We start from the raw sequence: 21,530 nt of genomic DNA, 5'->3' as shown, positions 1-21,530 counted from the left end.
CCCTCCTATCCTTGATGATCATTTAAGAGAGAGAGAGAGAGAGAGAGAGAGAGAGAGAGAGAGAGAGATATTGATTGTGGTTTTGTATAATTTGCCTTAACTTTGTTATAATTGTTTTTATGTGCTGGAACCAATTCATAGCTGACCATGCAGCAAGTTTTCAGAAGCAGTAAATTTTATGGGAGGAAACTGTCCGTCTTTCTCCTACAGAGCAGCTGATATATTCAAACCATATGCCTTAGGGTTGGCAGTACAACTCCTTACCACTAAGCCACCAGATCTCCCTTTCTATAATGTTGTTGTTGTTATGTGCTGTCAAGTTGCCTGCAACTCATAGCGACCCTATGTACAACAGCCCTAAACTCTGCCCTATCCTGTGCCAATCTCACCAACTCCAAAACACCTACCCCCATTACCCCAGTCACTGAATCAATCCATCTCATCAAGGGTCTTCCTCTCCTGCACTGTCCCTCTACCCTCCCAAGCATGACGTCCCTGTCCAAGGACTGGTCCCTCCTTACAACATGTCCAAAGTATGTCAGATGAAGCTTCAGAATCTTTGCCTCCAAGGAGCAGCCCGGCTTCACCCTCTCCTGGACAAACCTGTTTATTTTCTTAACAGTCCATGGTATGTTCAATACACTTCTCCAGCACCACAACTCAAAGGCATTGATTCTCCTTTTATTATCCCTAGTCATTGTCCAACTCTCTGATACTTAGCAAGTGATTACAAAGACCACGGCATGTATCAGGCACACCTTATTCTCCAGACTGACATCGTTGCACTTCACCACTTTATAGAGGCCTCTAACCACAGACCATCCCATCACAATATGTCTTTTCATTTTCTGGCTGCTGGTGCCAAGAGTGTTGACCATGGAGCTAAGCAAATGAAAACTTTGAACAATCTCAATCTCTTCACCATCCATACTGACATTGCCAATCGGCCCAGTGATGAGAACCTTTGTTTTCTTGATATTGAGCCTCAGTCCATAATGAAGACTGCAAATCTTCCACAGCAAGTGCTTCAGGTCCTTCCTCCTCAGTTTCAGAAAGCAGGGTTGTGTCATCTGTATAATGTAGATTGTTGATGATTCTTCCTTCAATCCTGATGCCACATTTCTAGAGAACAACCACTTGGCCAACTGATGAGAAGAGACCTATATTTGTTCCCATTCCAAAGAAAGGTGATTCCACAGAGTGTGAAAATTATCAAACAATATCATTAAAATCACATGCAAGCAAGATTTTGCTGAAGATTATTCAAAAATGACTGGAACAGCACATCAGCAGAGAACTGCCAGAAGTGCAGGCTGAGTTTAGACAGGGTCATGGTACTAGGAATAATGTAGCTAATGTTAGATGGATCTTGGCTGAAAGCAGGGAGTATGTCAGAAGAATATCTATGTTTGTTTCAGTGATTACGCAAAGGCATTTGGCTGTGTGGATCATAACAAACTGTGGCTAACTCTGAGAAGAATGGGCATCCCAGAACACTTGATTGTGCTAACGCAAAACCTATACTTGGACCAGGAGGCAGTCGTCAGAACAGAGCAGGGAAACACTGCATGGTTCAAAACTGGGAAGGGTGTACGCCAGGGCTGTATCTTGTCTCCATACCTTTTTATAATAGTGGACTCATAGAGTATTTGTCCTTTTATGTCTGGCTTATTTCACTCAGTGTAATGTCCTCTAGGTTCATCCCTGTTATACAAAAAGCAGCTATTTTTATTCTTTTCATTATTACCTGTTTGCTTGATTGTTTAAGGATTTTTGTTGTTGTTGTTGATTGTCATCAAGTCGAACATGAGTCATAGCCACCCTATGAACAAAAGACCTAAAGCTTTTCTGTAACTATTGTCATTTCTCCAAGTTCATAGAGTTTCTAGAGGCATGTGGTTTAGGAAGTGGATGCCACTTCTGCTTCCAAACCTGTTTTAAACTGGGCGTTCCACCAAACACTGTCCACCATGGGCAACCATTATGGTATTTGACTCCTCAAAGGCACAAGATTCAGCATCACAATAAACCCAGATTACCTCAGTACAGCAAATTGACAGAGGAGTGTGCCATGCAACTTAGAAGAATATTCCTACAAAATAAGATAACACTAGATCCTCAAACCCAACCAACTTTTAAATACAAGGGCCTTCCATGTGTGTGTGTGCGCGCGTGTGTGTATGAACAAAAGGCCTGAAGCCTTTCTATAAATATCATCATTTCTCCAAGTTCATAGAGTTTCCAGAGGAATGTGGTTTCAGGAAGTGGATGCCGCTCCTGTTTCCAAAGCTGAATCATTCTGGGAACTCCACCAAACACTGCCCATGATGGGTAGCCATTATGATGTTTGACGCATATGGCATAGTTGTTCCATTATGGCATTTGAGACCACAATGGCACAAGGTTCAGTGTTACAGCAAACCAAGATTGCCTCCAAATTGACAAATGTTTCCAAAGACTATTACCAGTAAGGCAGGAACCAACATGCTAGGCCCTTCTTCTCATTCTCTTATCTTCCTCTGAGCGTACCTGCTCTGGAGGCTTGGGGCAACTAATCCTCTCTTTGATCTTTTTTAAAAATTTGTAAACATTTCGTTGAGATATTTAATCCACACACTATATAATTTTTCTTATTTAAAATATATCTTTCTGTGGTTTTTGTTAGATTCAGAGTTATATAATCATTGTCACAGTAATTTTTTAAATATTTCATCACACCAGAAAGTGACCCTGTACCTGTGAGCATTCTCTTCTGGTTTCACTCCCACTCCTCAAAAAAAAATCTGTTACTGTGGAATTTATTCCAAATCATAGTGACTACAGAAGACAGTAGAACTGGCCATCAGGTGTTTTCTCGTTTAGAACATGTAGGTTTGAAACACCAACCTTTTGGTTAATAGGTTAGCCCTTGACCATAGTGCCACGAGTGCTAATCTTCCCTAGCCCTAAGCAACCCTTGTATGTAAAATTAAAAAAATAAAAACCATTATAATCAAATTATTTCTAACTGCTTGCCTATTTCCACTGCCTTGCTGTATGTTGCTCTACCTCGTCCCCAAGGACCCCACCTCTTCTTTAAAATCTCTGAGAGAAGAGGTAGCAAGGTCTCCTGGGAATTGGAGGAGTAGATAGAAATTCCCATAGCCTAGGACCATGTGTCCTTTTTCCGCCTCTGAATTGCTGTGCTTTCCTATCCATATCAGTGGGCTTTCCTGTGTATCCACCTTCTTTGCTCTCCCAAGTGCAGGTAGAATCCAGGTTCATGGGGAGGGCATCTTCGTGTTTGGGGGATCAAGCAGAGGCAGAGCCCACAGCATTTCTGGCCCTGCCTCATGATCAGGGCTCGAGGCCAGGCTGATCACAAAGAAGGCACTTGGGGATACATTCCAGTCACCTAGATACTCAATCTTGTAACCTTAGAGAGACATTGGCGAGGCTGTGGGTGCAAGAGCATGAGTCTTCCAGGACCTGGAAATCTGATCACTGAACAGTCTGGTTAAAGTTGCTTTCTGTTTCACAGTATACAAATAAAAAGTAAAAAGGAGCAAAGAACACTGAGGAAAAATTGTGCAAGCATATGTTAGGCATACAAATAAGAAATAGTTTTTAAAATGTTCTGTTCTCTTCAGAATGACAGCAGTACTATTCACTTATTACTTTTATCAGACAGAAAGTAATCTTAACCCTACTTAGTTAATATAAATTAGAGTTCATGAATTATATTTGTACTATGACAATGAAAATGCAAAGTTCAAATTATGATCAATGGCATCGACCTTTTAAATCCTTGACTAAACCCAAGATCATCTGTGACATTAAAAAAATTACCTCGTACTCTGTTTTAAAACAATCATTTTAAAACAATCATATATTGCCATTAAGGAGAATTTTAAGTTACAGAAACTTTAGCTTAGGATACCAATTATCACCATTTTAAAGATTATTTCTCTAGGGAATTAATTATCAAATTCTAAAACCTTATGAACTAACTTCAATAACAGCACTGTAAGATCCAATTTGTATTATCATTTGAGTGGAAAGATAATACAGTGGTTGGTAGATTCTACATTTTATCTAACTGATGAAAATAGTGGATTTTTTAAAAATCTAGCTTGTAAAAATAGTATTTAAAAAAAACAAAAACAAAAAAACAACCCAACAGTTCTTTCACTTTTTGAGAAACTTTACTTAGTATTAGAAAGGACAGAACAGTATACACAATTTATCCTATCTTTCTTGGTCTCCCTCCAACCTTGATGTCACTCCTGTTTTACAACAGTGGTACTATGCAGTATTTAACCTTTTGTGACTGAGATATTTCGCTCAGCATAATGTCTTCCAGGGACATCCATTCTGAATAATATTTCATGAGTTCTGTTTAAAAGGGATAGATGATTGGGTATTGTTGTCATGGCGGGAGTCCAGAATGAGGGCTGCATAGTGGAGTGGACTTTGGGAGAAGGACTATATAACAATGAAAGAACTTTTACTTTTCAAAAGAAGGCTGTATAGTGGAGTGGACTTGGTGGAAGGGATTGTATAAGAATGAAAGAATTTTTCTTTTACTTTTCAAGGAGAAGAGCAACTAGGGGGGAGGTTGGGCAGGGTAAAAAATTGCAGCAATGAATGAATGAAAATCCAAAGTCTCTGTAAACTTTCATTAAAATTAATTTTAAAAAGAAGAGAAATATAAAAAATAAAAAGATCAATGTAAAAATTTTTTTAAAAAAGAAATGACAGAACAGATCTTAAAAAATAGAGTCTAAAAAGAAATAGATCGATAGATGTTGTTGTTGTTGTTATGTGCCATCGAGTCATTTGCGACTCATAGCGACCCTATATACAAGAGCTCTAAACACCATTCTATCCTGTGCCAACCTCGCTGTCTCAAACACACTCATTCCCACCACTCCACTCACAGAATCGATCCATCTCATCGAGGATCTTCCTCTCCTGCACTGTCCCTCCACTCTCCCAAACAAGATGTCCCTCTCCTAGGACCAGTCCCTCCTTGCAACATGTCCAAAGTATGTCAGACGAAGCTTCAGATAGATAGATAAATAAATAGAGTCTCCTTAGATACTCAAGATAAAGGACTCTTCAGACTTAAACAAGGAGCTCCAATGGCACTATGAGTTGTCATCAACTCAATGGCAGTGGGTTTAGCCATAAAAAGACACATTTCAGAGCCTATATAGTGAGTGTGTGGTAGGAGCTACTAAGAGGGGAAAATTAAGCTCAATTCCCGCCTAAACCAAAGAGCCTACTCCTGTTAGGTCGATTCTGACTCACAACAACCCTATAGGACAGGGCAGGGCTGCTCTGTAGGTTTCAAGGGGTGGCCTCCTGCAGAATGGCTGGTGGGTTTGAACTGCTGACCTTTTGATTAATTTAGCAGACAGGCACTAAATCGCTATGCCACCAAATCACAATTTCCTAAAGTATGTGGTTTTTATGTGCCGCTGAGTCAAAAACAAGTCATAGCTGACCCTCCTGCAGGTTTTTAGGGACTGAATTGCCTGGAAAGAGACTATGCATCTTTCTCCTGTGGAACAGCTGGTGGATACGAACCGTGTGCCTTTGGGTTAATAGTGCAACTCCTTACCCACTAAGCTACCAAACTTCCTTTCTGAAGTATGTTGTTATTATGCACCATCAAGTCAGAACTGACAGTTCATCCTATAGTGGGTTTTGAGAGGCAGTTAATTACACAGGAGGAGATTGCTCATTTTCCTCCAGCAGAGCATATGGTAGATACAAACCATATGACTTCAAGTTATCCGTATAGCTCCTAAGCCACCAGAGCTCCTTGAGGTTTGTTGTGTTTTTGTTGTTGATTGCCTCTGAGGCGAGCATGACTCACAACGACTCAATGAACAAAAAGCCTTTCTACAGCTATCAGCATTTGCAGTTTAGCCCCTTGTAATTTCAAATTGCCTTTTCTGAAATTGCCTCTGTGGGTATGAAAATGTGTTTGGAGTCCTGATCCTGCAAGCATAAATTTTAGTGCATATATAATAGACACATGCCACATTGTTTCCATTTTTAAATTATCTTTTAATTATATGTTTTCGCTCTAGAAACAACTCTTAGAGTTCTTTATGAGTTTTTCTTTCTTTCCTCTCTATTCCAATTCATGGTTCAATGTTCAATAGAATGAATAAACAAATTAGTAAGTGAATTTTCATGTGAAAATTTAAACATGGTAACTCACCAGTTGTCATTAGTGTTTGTTAGTGAATGTTGGTAGAGTGACTGACTTCTGATATCTGCCACTATCACCACATGTCCCAATTAGCTGATCCTGGCTCATGGGAATCCCATGTGTGTCATGGTATAATTGCTCCATAATTCTCTGAGTTTCCAATTTCTGATTGCTCAAAACTAAATCATCGAGCCTTTCTTCCAAGGAACCTCTGAATGAGTTCAAATCACCAGCCTCAGTTATCAGCCAAGTACCATGCAGGAACTCATAAAAAGATTTAAAAACTGGAGTTCTAGTGACTTCATCCAATTTTCTCCATTTTGGTGTAAAATTAAAATTTCAAGTTGAGATTGATTTTTGATTGAGTAATTTTGTTCTTAATAAGGAGCACTCATACTTAGAAACTTTATAAGGGCAACAGAAATTGGTTTAGAGGAATCAGATAGAAAAAAAGGCTTGTAGGATTTAAATGACCAAAAAATTAAAGTCAACAACGTCAGATATACCTCAACTCTCCAGCTTCTTCACTGTTCTAACACCATTTGAGTCTCTAACAGTATTCTCTGCTTCTCTGCCAGGCTCCATAATTCATTGTGATGGCTATACAAATCTCTCAAATCATACTCACAATCATGTATGTTAGTAGATGTTATATATTGAATATTGTCCTCTTCACAAAATATTTGTGGTAAATCTTAACCCATATAACTGTAGTTATAACTGTATATGGGAACTCGTTTCTTTGTTATTTTAATGAGCTTAGAATAGGATATGTTTTAAATAAGTATGGTTCTGAAGCTATTGGATATGTTTTCTGCCCACACATTAATTAGTCTAGCACTCATAAAAGATACCTGTTGTTGTTCTGTACCATCAAGTCAGAACTGACCCATAGCTGACCCTCCAGTGGGTTTTCAGAGACAGTTAATCACATGGGAGAAGACTGCCCATTCCTCTGTGGCAGAACAGCTGGTGGCCTTGAACTGCGTGTCTTCAGGATTGCAGTGCAGCTTCTTGCCACTAGGCTGCCATTATTCATTTCTGTAGTAAGCAGGATATATAGTTAGTGATTAGTGTCATGAATTGAATGCCAACCTAGCTGGACCATAATTCTCAATGATTTGACAGTTATGTAATGATGTATTGTGGTCTTCATACAGTGATCTGATAAACCAATTAGTTGTAAAAGGATTAAGAGTGAATGCACCACTTTTAATCCTGTCAGCATACAGGTTGAATAGCTATGAAGATAGATCCACGTAAAGGAAGTTTCCCTGGGTGTGACCTGAAGCATGTTTCACTGAGAAAGAAGGAAGCAGAGAGGAAACTTAGGGGCACTACAAAAGAAAAGTCACAAGCCAAACGGATCCATAGGACCCGAATTCTTGCACTGGGGGCTTCCTTGACTCAAGAAGACTAGCAAGGCACCTAGAGATCTCCAGGGAGCACCAGGCCCACAGATGTTGGAAGGAGATAAGGGCTGTCCTCTAGAACCAACACAGACAGAAAGTGTTCTGGAGTTGGCATTCTGAATTCAGATTCTGATCTCCTAAACTTTTATAAGAATAAATTTGTTGAAACTATCCACTTGTGAGAGCTCCAGTGGTACAGTCCATAGAATATGTAATTCCACTTACAGCATGTCTATTTGTGCTTTATTGACTATGCAAAGACATTTGACTGTATGGATCTTAGCAGGTTATGGCTAACCTTGAGAAGAATGGGAATCCCAGAGCACTTAATTGTGCTCATTAGAAACCCATCCCTAGATCAAAAGGCTCTGTTGTGTGAACAGAGCACGGAACACTTTGTTGTTGTATGTGCCGTTGTCTGTGACTCATAGCGACCCTATGTACAACAGCTCTAAACCCTGCTCTATCTTGTGCCAATCTTACTGTCTCCAACACACCTACCCATTACCCCAGTCACTGAATCAATCCATCTCATCGAGGGTCTTCCTCTCCTGTGCTGACCTTCCATCCTCCCAAGCATGATGTTCCTCTCCAAGAATTGAAGCCTGCCTTGCAGCATGTCCAAAGTGTGTCAGACAAAGCTTCAGAATCCTTGCCTCCAAAGAGCAGCCTGGCTTCACCTTTTCCAGGACGAACTTGTTTATTCTCCTAGCATCTCAGCTCAAAGGCATCAATTCTCCTTCTGTCATCCCTAGTTATTGTCCAGTTTTCTGATGCATAGCAAATTATTGCAAAGACCACCTTAGTCTCCAGACTGACATCATTGCTCTTTCGTACTTTGAAGAGGTCTCTGACCGCAGACTTTCCCATTGCAATTAATCTTTTACCAAGAGTGTTGATTGTTGAGCCAAGCAAACTAAATCTATTAATAATCTCAATCTCTTCACCATCTATCGTGATGCTGCCAGTTGGCCCAGTGGTGAGGATCTTGGTTTCTTGATGTTGAGCTTCAATCCATATTGAAGGCTGCAGTCCTTGACCCTCTGCAGCAAATGCTTCAGATCCTCCTCCGTTTCAGCAAGCACTACATGGTTTAAAATTAAGAAGGGAGTGTGTTAGGATAATATTCTCTCTCCTTTCAGTCTGTATGCTGAGCAAATTATTCAAGAAGCTGGAATCTAAGAAGAAGAAGAATGTGGTGTCAAGATCAGAGGAAGACTCATCAATAACCTGCTTTTTGCATATGACACAACCTTATTTGCTAAAAATGAGGAGGGCTTGAAGCACTTGTTGCAGAAGATCAAGGAATACAGTCTTCATTATTGCATCTGAACGTCAAGGAAACAAAAATTCTTACCATTGGCCCAGTAGGTAACATCATGATAGATGGAGAAAAAAAATTGAAGTTGTCAATGATTTCATCTACTTGGGTCCACAATCAACACGCTTAGTACCAGCAGTCAGGAAATCAGAAGATAAATTTCACTGGTAAAGTCTGCTGTCAGGGACCTCTCCAAATTACCAAGGAGCAGTGATGTCAGTTTGAGGACTAAGGTATACTTGATTCAGGCCATGGTCTTTCCAAATACTTGCTGTGCATCAAAGAGTCAGACAATGAGTAAGGATGACAAGAAGAGGAATTGATGCCTTTGAATTGTGATGTTGGAGAAAAATGCTGAATATTCTATGAACGGCCAAAAGAACAAATAGGTCTAGGAGAAAATGCAGGGTTCTCCATGGAAACAAGGGTGATAAAGCTTCACTTTACATACTTCAGGCATGTTGCTAGGAGAAGCTATTCCTGTAAGTGGGACATCATACTTGGAAAGGTGGTGGGTGAACAAAAGAGAGGAGGACCCTCAATTAGATGGATTGACAGTGACTGCTGCAATCGGTTCTAGTGTGTCAGGACGTGTGAGGATGGCACAGGACAGGACAGAGTTCACTTCTTTTGCTCATGGTATTGCTATGGGTCATACTTGACTCTACAGCTCCTAACAATAGCAACAATGGTTTTTCTATGTGGCAGCACTTGATAACCAAGACAACTAGATAGAATTAGAAAGGGAAATAAGTTGAACAAAATAAATGCAAATATAGAAGCAGTTCTAGCCTTGATTTATTAAAAAAATAGTTCTATGATTCTTATAAAGTCAAATCCTACCTCTAGAGCCAGTGTTCACATCTTCAAATGAGAGGTCTAGACTCCTTGATTTGTTGCATTATGCCATTCAGCTTGAATTTTATAATTTGACACAGAATGTAGAATGGTTTTGTCCAGGCTTCCCTTTCTAAACTTATCTTCCAAATGAAATCTCATGTTGGATTAGACACGTGGGGTTTATATAGTCCATTCTCATTTTTTTCCCATCATTTAATGTGGGAAATTGGCAAGTATCTTAAGCTGGAGGTTTGTTATCGCCCCATTTGTGTAGATTAATATAATTCTATTGTCCACACAACCAAAAGGGAAATTATTATGTCACCAGAGCTCCTTGTAACAAAAGTAGATTATTTTTTAAAAATATTCATGAATAACCCTATTGAAGCATCGCATTTAAGAAGCCCAAGTAGGAGGAAAAGGGTCAGAAGCATTAATTTTTCTTCCTAATTTAGGGAGCTCTAGTGGCTTAGTGGTAAGGAGTTGTGCTGCCAATCCAAAGGCATGTGGTTTGAATTCACTAGCTGCTTCATGGGAGAAAGAGAGCCAATCTTTTCCCATGTGATTTACTGCCTATGAAAATCACCTGGAGGTTTCAGCTATGAGTAGGTTTCAATGGTACACAGCAAGAAGCCCTAGTGCTTTTAGAATTTACATGATATTTGTGTTGAACCCCTGAGCTCATCCACTCTACATGCTTAGAGGGAAAGTTTGAAATGCCTTGCTGTGAATCTGAGTGAGCACTGGGGATGACAGCAGTGAGGCTAACCTGGAAGGAGAGCTGGATGAGAGACAGGACAATGCAGCAGGAATAGGGGGAAAGATGAGAACACGGGTGTTCTACAGCATTCATTGTCAACCTTCAGATGATCCTACAAATTCAATAAAATCTAAAAAAGTTTTAAAATGAATGGCTGTGCCTGGATTGCTTATGAAAATGTTAAAGGGAGTTTCACATTCTAGTCACCATTGACAGGCAGCTATGATGAGACGGCTGTCATTGTGGTTACAGGAAGCCACCTAGATGGCCACTAAGCTCCATGGAGAAAGATAGGGATCCTTTCTTTAAACACTTTCATTAAATGTAAAATCTAGCACCGGTGAGAAACTTGAATATAGTAAAAAATGTTTGTTGTTGTTGTGTACCATAGAGTCAGAGCTGACCCATAGTTGACTCTCTGGCAGGTTTTCAGAGGCAGTTAGTCACACTGGAGGAGATTGCCCACCCTTCTCCCACAGAACAGCTGGTGGATTCGAACTGCGTGCCGTCAAGATTGCAGCTCAGCTTCTTGCGCCTAGGCCACCAGTGTTCCCTATGTAATTTTTAAAAAGGAATTTTCTAGAAGGAGTTTTAAAAATCTGTCAGATCCATTTCTTTCTTTCTGCTCTCATAATCACTGCTCTATTTTCGGTGATCTTTACGTTGACTCTTGTCTAAGGTGTTACTATAGGCAACATTTGCTAGCCTAATCTTTGCAAAATGCCTTCCTAACTCTCTCATCCCCTTTTGTCTAGCATGCACTCACTTCTTTCGGGTTTCCAACTAATAATATGTTCTCTGTGATGTTTTTCCTAATAAGAGTCCCTTCTTCAAAAGTGTGTATTGATACTCCTGGTGTATGACGCAGGGTCACTTTGTGGTAACAGTTTCTATGCTGTAACACAATTGCCTGTTTTCTTATCTGAAGTCCTCAGTTATAATTAGAAAATAAGGACCATCAGGGAGAAAAATGCAACAATGAATGAATGGAAATCCAAAATCTCTGTAAACATTCATTAAAATTAATTTTAAAAAATTTTAAAAAAGAATACCCTATCTTTTGCTTTTCAAAGCGAGGAGCGAACTGCTGGGGAAGGGGGGTGGTTAGGGGGAAAAATGCAACAATGAATGAATGAAAATCCAAAATCTCTGTAAATGTTCACTAAAATTAATTTAAGAAAAATAAAAACAAGGATGAGCCAACAAGTAAAATACTTACACTATTGTGTTTTTACTGTTGGAAGCATAGGCCATGCACAAATATTTGACCATTTGATTTAGTCGCTGCTTCGGAGTAGGTTAGAGGTGTGGTGACATTGAAATTGAACCATGAAGGATAGGTAAGCTGTAGCCACTATGGGTGGCTGACATAGACCCAGGTATAAGAAATAACAAATAGTTAGATTTTATTATAGCGTAGAATTGGAGTGGGGAAACTTCAGTCTGGCGATCTTATTTGGCTACCAGTGTTTCTAAATAAAATTTTATTACAACACTCTGCGCTCACTCATTTTTCTATTCTTTTTGGCTTCTTCTTCTTCTTTTTTTTTTTTTTTAAATACTGGACTAACATTTATTGCAGTCTCAGACTGTCAGAGGCATCTTTTGGGGCAGGGGCTGTTGGGAGGTGAGGGCAGGTGAAGATATGTGCCTTGTAAATACTGAAGCATGCTACAAAGTGCAAAGTTTTCACTTTGAAGGTAGAGGTGCCAAGAATGTCCCAGCATAAAGGAATTGGATGGTTTGGTTGCAGGGAGAGTTTCTTTCATATTACACTCAATAAAATTCACAAAATCCGAGATATTTACTATATGACCCTTTACATAAAAACGGTGGCCAACCCTGATATAGAATATGTTGTTGTTGATTGCTATCAAGTCGAGCATGACTCTTAGTGACCCTATGAACAAAAGCCCTGAAGCCTTTCTATAACTCTCGTTGTTTCTCAAAATTCATAGAATTTCCAGAGGCATGTGGTTTAGGATGCCACTCCTGCTTCCAAGATATAGAATATAGAGGAGAGAATGGTCAGAAGCAAATTATGAAAGTTAACTATTCTGAAGCTCAGTGGAAATGTAAATTCTTTAGTCTTACATTCTGTGGATATAGAGGAAAGCGCATAATTACAATAAAATTATTAACCTGCCTTATGCACATGGTAGAACCTTACTTGCTGACAATGAGGAAGATTTGAAATACTGGCTGCAAAAGATCAAAGCCTACAACTTTCAATATATGGATTGCATCTCAGCATAAAGACAGAAGTCCTTACCACTGGACTGATAAGTAACAACATGGCAGATGGAGAAAAGATTGAAGTTTTCGATGATTTCATCTTATTTGGGTTAGCAGTTAGGAGATCAGGACACATATTGCACTGGGCAACTATGCTATCAGGGACCTCTCCAAAGTACCGAGGAGCAATGATGTTAGTTTGAAGACTAAAATGTGTCTGATCCAGGCCATGGTCTTTTCAAATCACTTGCTGTGCATCTGAGGGCTGGACAGTGAATAAGGATAACAGAAGAAGAATTGATGCCTTGGTACTGTGGTGTTAGAGAAGAGTACTGAATAGTCCAGGGATGGTCAGAAGAACAAACAGATACGTCTTAGAAAAAGTGCAGCCAGAATGTTTTTTGGGAGCAAGGATGGCAAAGCTTCATTTCACATACTTTGGGCATGTTCCTAGGAGAAGCTATTCCTTGAAAAGTAATATCATGCTTGGAAAGGTGGAGGGTTAACAAATGAGGGAAGATGAATTGACACAGTGACTGTAGCATTGGATTCAAGTGTATCAGAGATGAGGATGGCACAGGGTAGGGCAGGGTTCAGATTGGCTATTTATAGGGTCACTAAGAGTTGTACTCAACAACAATTGTAACAACAATTACAATATTGGTCCCCTCCCCCTTAAATTAGTCCAGTGCCAAATAAAAGAAGTATTAAATACTTGCCTCTGTTTAGGAGCCTTACTGTTGCTGGAGTTAAAGTTAAACCCACCAGCTTTTCTGCAAGAAAAAGTTGTAAAAGTCTGCTTCAGTAAAGATGTGCTACTCAGACTTAAAATTTTTGTGGAGCAGTTCTGCTTTGTCCTGTAAGTTCACTGAGTCAGAATCAATTGATGACAGTGCTTTTAAGGTTTTGTTTTTGTTCTTTTCATCTGTTTTGCCTTGTCCTATCTTCTAATTTCAAATGTCCCCTCATGCCCTCTTATTAAAGGAAACATTGAAATTCAATTCTCTGGATAATACAACTGCTAGAAGAGTAAATTGATACAATTACAGAGTTCTGGGGATCCAGGTTGGGAAGTCATCTGGAGCAGCTGGATTCTACAGAGGTTTGTTTTCCGGTTCAGCCTCCTACTTAATTAAAAAGGCTTTTGGGTAACTCTTGCTTGCTGTGATGCTAAACACTGTGACACTGATGTGTCAAATGTGATAATGGTTATCCATGGTGGACAGTGTTTGGTGGAGATCCCCAGTTAAAACAAGCTTGGAAGCAGGAGTGGCATCCACTTCCAAAATAACTTGCCTCCGGAAACCCTATGAACTGGGAGAAACAAAGAAATTTATACAAGTGTTCAGGTCTTTTGTTCATAGGGTCACTATGAGTCCTCTATGACTCAACGACACCTAACAACAACTGAATTCTAGTTAATATGGAAGGAACTTTGGTGGTGCATAGTGCCTGAGATGTCTGGCTGTTAACCAAAACATCAGCAGCTCAAATCTATCAATGGCTCCACAGAAAAAAATGGCTCCACAGAAAAAAAAAGGCAGTTTGTGTCAGTAAAGATTGACAGCTGGAAACCCTATAGAGAATGTCTGCTCAGTTCTGCAGGGCTGCTGGGAATCAGTCGGTTAAATTACAGTGAGTTTTTATTCTTAACGAATACTTTGTGTTTAGAACTCTAATTCATAGTTCATTCACACTTTTGAAGGCATTACTCTATTGTCGTCTGGTTTCCAGTGTTTCTGTTGAAAATTGTTGGCTGTTCTGATTCCTGATCTTTTGTATGTAACCTGTCTTTTCACTCTGCGAAGCATTCAGGACTTTTTCTGTTCCTGAGTGTAATAAAATTTCACCATGTGCTTTGATACATGTCTACTTTATTTTTGTTCATTATGTTGTACAGAATTGCACCCTTTCAATCTGGAAACTCCTGCCCTTTTAGTGGAGTATCTTCTTTTTTATAATATTGTTTGCATATTTTGATTACTGATTATCCTCTATTTTTATTGGTTTCCCTTCCTGGAATTCTCATTATTCAAATATTGGCCCTCCTAGACTAGACTGGGGTTACAATAGGGGTAGGAGTCAGTGAGACTGGCTCAGGACAGGGCAGGCTTCAGAGCTGCTGTACATAGGATCACTATGAGTCACAGGTGACTCAACAGATACTCTCCTCCTGTGCAGTTTACAACTTCTGAAAATCCACTGAAGGATCAGCTATGAGTCAGTTCCAACTCAACATCAGTGAGGTTCTCATGAGATACATTGTGATCATCCACTGTCTGCACACATTTAAGAGATATGCATTGAGAAACTGAGTAAAATTTTATGCTGTGATTTGTTGACTGTTGTTTTCACTTATAATCTTGCTGAGCTGTTGTTACATTGGAGAACACTGGATGTCACTCATTTTGACTCCTTGACCCATTCCAACCACCCAGAGAAGACTCTTACTCTATGTTCTGTCTCAGATCATTAACTGGCTTTATTTACTCCTGTTTTCAACTCTGCTTGCTATCCCAGTCTCATTCAGTTTCTTTTTACCTTCGTTAGGAATAATTATCTACTTTCTATGCTAGGTGTCTAATTGCTTCTGATAAGCTTTCAGTCATTCCTACTGTTTTCAGTGTCACTTTCCTCATACTTCCCGAGGTATTGTGTGAGTAGCACAGATTTCTGAATGTTGGCAAGTTCTGCAGTCCATAGTAGAGTCCTAGTGGCATAAAGAAATAGGCTGCTAACCCAAAGGTGAGTGGTTTGAATCTACTGGCATCTCCACAGGAGAAAGATGACTCAGTCAGCTTCTGTAAAGATTTACAGCCTTGGAAACCCTACATAGGGGCAAGTACTACATGACTGCTGTCAATCAAAATTGACTCAGTGGGAGGGGGTTTAGAGTCCATAGCTTGATACTTGACTTTACCAAACTGCTCATTTAGAATTCAACTTTCTTGGGCCTTCTAAGTCAGTAACCATCTGCCCAACCTCTCACTTCCAAATTTTGTTTCTGTCATTACATTTCCTTTTTCACTGGTCTTTTTAATCTATGCTTTTATTTGAGAGGGAGGATGAATTTTTTTATTGTTTTAATAGGGTTCTATATTTGTTCCCATTCCAAAGAAGGGTGACCCAACTGAGTATGGAAACTACAGAACAATATCATTGATTTCACATGCAAGCAAGATTCTACTGAAGATTATCCAAAAATGACTGGAACAGTACATCAGCAGAGAATTGTCAGAAGTCCAGGCTGGGTTTAGAAGGGGTCGTGGTACTAGGGATATTGTAGCTGATGTTAGATGGATCTTAGCTGAAAGCATGAAATACCAGAAGAATGTTTATCTGTGTTTCCTTGATTATGCAAAGACGTTTGCCTGTGTGGATCATAACAAACTGTGGCTGACTCTGAGAAGAATGGGAATCCCAGAACATTTAATCGTGCTAATGCAAAACCTATACTTGGACCAAGAGGCAGTAGTCAGAACAGAGCAGGGTAACACTGCATGGTTCAAAATTGGGAAGGGTGTATGCCAGGAATGTGTCCTATCTCCATACCTTTTCAACCTGTATGCAGAGCAGATTATCTGGGAGGCTAGGCTCTATGAGGAGAAGTGTGGCATCAGGATTGGTGGAAGATCTATTAACAATCTGCGTTACGCAGATGACACAACCCTGCTTGCTGAAACTGAGGAGGACCTCATGCACTTGCTACAGAGGGTCAAGGACTGCAGCCTTCAGTACGGACTGAGGCTCAGTGTCAAGAAGACAAAGATTCTCACCATTGGACCAATCGGTAACATCAGGATGGATGGCGAAGAGACTGAGATTGTTCACAGCTTCAGTTTGCTCAGCTCCACAGTCAACACTCTTGGCACCAGCAGCCAGGAAATCAAAAAACTTATTGCGATGGGAAAGTCTGATATTAGGGACCTCTCTAAAGTACTCAAGAGAAGAGCAACGGTGTCTCTCTGGAAACTAAGGTGTGCCTGATACAGGCCATGGTCTTTGCAATAACTTGTTATGCATCAGAGAGTTGGACAATGACTAGGGAGGACAGAAGGAGAATTGATGCCTTTGAGCTATGGTGCTGGAGAAGAGTATTGAATGTACCATGGACTACCAAGAGAACAAACAGATTCATCCTGGAGAGGATTAAACCAGGCTACTCCTTGGAAGCAAGGATTCTGGGGCTTCGTCTGACATACTTTGGGCACGTTGCAAGGAGAACAGGTCCTTGGAGAGGGAAGTCATGCTTGAGAGGGTAGAGATTCAGTGACTGGGGTAATCGGGATGGGTGTGTCAGAGTCAGTGCGATTGGTACAGGACAGAGCAGGGTTTAGGGCTGTTGTACATAGGGTCACTATGAGTGACTCGACGGCACATAACAACAACAACAACAGGGTTCCTTATTGGAATCAGAGATAAAAATGTGAGTTGACCCATCATCTTTAACCAAAAGTTTTCTCCGTTGTGATGATAGGGAACACAGGGCATCTGCTAGTTCTTTTATCCACAAGTTGAAAACACCATCTCCAAGGAATTCCTTTTCTGTTAGTGACTCATTAGGAACCCCAAGGCTACTGCAGTTATGAGATTCTAAGATTTGCTACAATTTTTTATACAGTTGGGTTTGGGGGGGGGTGATTTTTTTTGCTTTGTTGTTTTGCTTTTGGTTTTGGTTTTTTTGTGCAGGTGAAATGGTGAGTTCCATACCAGTTTGCCAGAGGGGCAACTTGAATGGCAGGCTATCACTGAGAGGGACATTTTAGAGTGCTCTAAATTTTACACTGGGTCTTGTGTTAATCCATCCTTGATGGGTCTATATGATTTCAGTCACAGTGAAAACCACCGTTTCTTCCATTCTCAATCCTCAAACCTGTCTTACAGGATGATGAGAGCCTGAAGCACCTCACACATGAGGAAAAAGATGTCATCCTATTTTTTGAAGAAACTATTGATTCCCTGTTTGAAGAGGACTTTGAGGAACAAGGGCTGTGTGATAGTGGTATACACTGCCACTCTCCAAAATCTCTGGAAGAAAGCACGTCCAGTCATTCTGAGCCAGAAGATGTCATTGATTTAGTGCATCCAGAACCTGCAGCTGGGGAACCTGAGTGCCCTCCAGATGCGACTCAGATGGTAGACCAGGAAGGAGCGAAGTGCACAGGTCTGTGAATGGATGGGTTATATTTGCCTTTATAGAAGCTGTTGAGGCTTATCTGATTTATGTAGGTAGAAGTAATCTTTTGGAAGTTTGATTGTCTAGCCAAAGAGATTCTTAAATAGTTCCCTAGGAAGAAAAGTCATAAAGGGAATTTTCAAAAGAACTAGGTTTAAAAATGAGGCGAGTAGGGGATACAAATACAGTGTATATTTTAAAAAGAAGGGGGGAAAATGTCCAGGTAACCATTCTGTCTTACAAAGAAAATCAGAGATACTCACAGTTTAGCCTGTAAGCTTTAACCTAAATTCTTGTGTAAGACTAGAGCCCATTTCTGTAGCATGCTTTTCTAAAGTGGAAATAAATGAACTGAAAACTCATTTATGACTGGAAGGTTACAAAAATTTGTTCAGCATCTGCTTTTTTATGTTTTGCTGCACTCGTTGGGTGCCATCAAGTCAGAACTGACTCATAGCTGACTCTCTAGCAGGTTTTTACATGTAGTAAATCACACAGGAGCCCTCCTTTCTCTTGCAGAGTAGCTAGTGGATTCAAGCTACCTACCTTTGGGTTTGCAGTGCAATTCCTTATGCCTAGGCCACCAAGCTCCCTCAGAGGAGAAATGTACTTCCTTTCCCATTAGAGAGTCAGTTATGAGCTGCATCCTGTTTAATAGCAATGAATGAAAAGAGAGAGAGGTTTCTGTGGAGACCCAGAAAGAGATAGACAAAGAGAAAAGTTTCTTCTGAGTTTTGTCATGATTGAAAAAGGATGGCTGAAAATAAATGTGGACAAGAGAATGAGAATTGGAAAGTATGAAATAAAAATGAAAGGGGAAAATGCAATTGCTTTAGTAACTACAAAATATTGCTATTTATAATAAGCCTCTAGAAAAATGCATGTATATGCTTGTTAAGATATGTTTTATATGTTACTCAGACTGTTACATGTTGTATGTACCCCAAAATGGGGCTTTCTTTTCAGCCAACTCTTCAAAGAAGAGCCCTAATGTGAATTTCTGTTTTCATTTTTCTGCTTTGAAGTAAATAGTTCCTAATATTCATTTGAACCAAAGTATCCTTTTAAAATGTCAGATCACAATCATGTAAGTGTAAACACTTTTTTGAAAACAAGCCACTCCCACATGGCCTGATACTTTCATAACAGGTTTTTAAGTACCTACTTCATGGTAGGCATTGTGTGAGATTCTGGAGAGAGAGAGAGGGAAGGAGAGAGGGAGAGAAAGACAGACAGACATAGTGTACGGTTTTGTAGTGGGACAATGGTGTATAAATATAAGCACAGGAGAGTGTTAGGTGATCTTTGAGAGATACCTGGTAAAGCTACACTAAGAAGGCTCTGGTGGCATGGTCTATGGGAAGTCGCACTGCTAACCCAAGGGCCACACCTCTCTAGCCACCCTCTTTGGATCCATCAGCCATTCATGAGGACAAAGATGGATGAGTCTCTTCCTGTCTGATTTACAGCCTCAGCTACTGGAGGATCATCTATGTGTTGGAACCCATATGATGGCAATGAGAGAGCGAGAACACTTTGTAAAGGCTCCATGGCAGGCATATTAAATTCAACCGAGGCAGTTGGGAAATAGTTCTGTTTCACAGAGAAAGGTGACTCATCTAGATCCTCCATGATGGAGTTGTTGGAATGTGCCACCTAACTTCCCAGCCTCTGTTTCCCCCTTTGTAAAATTTCCTGATGAGGTAAGATTCTGTTTATCTCAGCATGATGGATCCTTGGAAGCCTGTTTGCACAATATGTATAAGTGCTGACAATTTCTGACTTTCCAAGTCTTTCACAAAATATCCCTTATTTCTTCTCCCTCACCAAATTATTCAGGTAATGCACTCCATTCTCTGTGACTTTTCCAGGGAACAAGGATAGAGACATAGTTTTGATTATAGGAGGAGCTGTTGAAATTGATAGTAAGTCCCTTTTTGAGACCTGTTTCACTTTAATGGTAAAGATACCTGATGCCTTTTACTTTGGCTGGTATCTTAATAATTCTTTCTCATCCTTCAGAGGCCGAACCTGTCAAAAAGGAAGACATTCCTGTCTTGGAATGCAGGAAGCAAAATGCTGAGACTTCACCACCAGGCTCCACAATTCCAGAGACCCTTCCTCTGTCACCTTCCTCTTCTGTCAACTCAAGTCCAGCCCACCCCAGGAAAGAGCTGCTGTCCCCCTCTCCTCCAGCAGAGCACCCAAAACTACCCCGCTCGGTCCCCACTCCACTTGTTATTGCTCAGAAAATTTCTGAGAAGTTGGCAGGAAATGAGGCACTTTCTCCCACGTCCCCCTCGAAGGACGGCAGGCCTGGAGAATGGAGAACACCATCTTCTTTGTCCCCTCGAAACAGAGATCACTTCCTGTGGTACAGACATGTGATACAGCCAGCACCCAAGATCCACCGCTTCCCCAGCAACATCAGTGTGACCAACAGTTCGGGAAAGGAATTCAATAAGACCATCTCCAAAGCAGCTGTCAACGTACAAGAGCGGAAAGCCCAGGTCTTAGCCAACATTAATGGTGTCTCTTTTCTCACTATGGGTGAAATGGAAGATAGATCACCAAAGAGCGACCTCACTGAGCAGAGGAGGAGCTTCTCTCCGGAGCGGGTGGCCCATGACCACAGTAAGCCAAGTCCTGCCAAGGAAGCTGTCTGCCCGGGGACAGGAGGGCAGCCCAGTAGCCAGAGATCCAAAGCCGTGCAGACAGAACCGTCCCCAGCCTTGGCCAATGGCTTCCAGAGCATCCATGATGTCCTAAAGAGTGAGCCCAGCCCCTTTGTCTCTACTGGAAAGACTATCACCATCCGCCCAGACCCTGCTCTGAGTAATAAACTTGCCCGCCAGAATGCCGTCAAGAGCTATTACGAGCACCGGCCACCAGGCTGTAGCCAGGAGGTTAAGAAGCGGTCAGGTTCTCTCCCCAGAGTGGTGGGCTTCAGACCCCAGGGCATCACTGTGCAGTTCTCCGGCCGAGGCTCCACAGAAGAAGCTCGCCGAGAGGCGCTAAGGAAGCTCGGCCTCCTGAAGGAGAACTTATGATGGAGAACGTATGCGGGAGGCTACGGGAGGCAAGATTGCTGCCCGAGTCAGTCCAAACAGCTAAAATCGAACTTTCCCTTCTTTACCCTCTCACTTTAAAAAGAGAGGTGAAATGAAATCATAGCATAAATACAGGAATTGTCTCATCCAGTGAATCCAGGAGCTGTTTGGCATAAAGTGGACTTACATGGTTAAAGATCAGTAACAGCCTTCCCAACTACTGTGCCATGTTCAGGATTAGAGATGAGAGGTGCCAGAACTCAGTGGTCTGGGCTAAGTGAATAAAGACTAGTCAGTTCTGCTGCCCACCCATCCCTCATTCCAGGCAGGGAGCCCTGTATCTTGTAGTCTGCCTTGTTCCAAGAACTCAGAGAGAATAACCTTTAAAACCTCTAGGTATTCAGGATCCGTAAAAGAATGCCATGTGGTTTTTGGATTTGGAAGGACAGCAGTTGAGAGATTCTTGAATCCAGCCTCTTATTCCAAGTACATGACATGAAAGCCCATTTAGATTTCTGATGTGTAGTTCTC

At 40.8% G+C, this 21,530-nt stretch overlaps 1 protein-coding gene across 1 annotated transcript in view; it reads left to right on the top strand.

Moving 5' to 3' along the window:
- PROSER2 (proline and serine-rich protein 2) overlaps window positions 1–20,999 on the top strand; it is a 31,432-nt gene extending 10,433 nt beyond the window's left edge. The window contains exons 2-3 of the mRNA XM_006891843.1: window positions 17,658–17,909; window positions 19,974–20,999. Coding sequence (XP_006891905.1) covers window positions 17,658–17,909; window positions 19,974–20,999 — 1,278 coding nt within the window. The remainder of the gene's footprint in view (window positions 1–17,657; window positions 17,910–19,973) is intronic.
- Window positions 21,000–21,530: the final 531 nt, after the last annotated feature.

This window comes from Elephantulus edwardii, unplaced genomic scaffold (assembly GCF_000299155.1).
Source record: "Elephantulus edwardii isolate Elephantulus edwardi_28Jun2011 unplaced genomic scaffold, EleEdw1.0 scaffold00105, whole genome shotgun sequence".
NCBI classification, from domain to species: Eukaryota; Metazoa; Chordata; class Mammalia; order Macroscelidea; family Macroscelididae; genus Elephantulus; species Elephantulus edwardii.
This window is presented reverse-complemented; position numbering and strand designations above follow the sequence as displayed.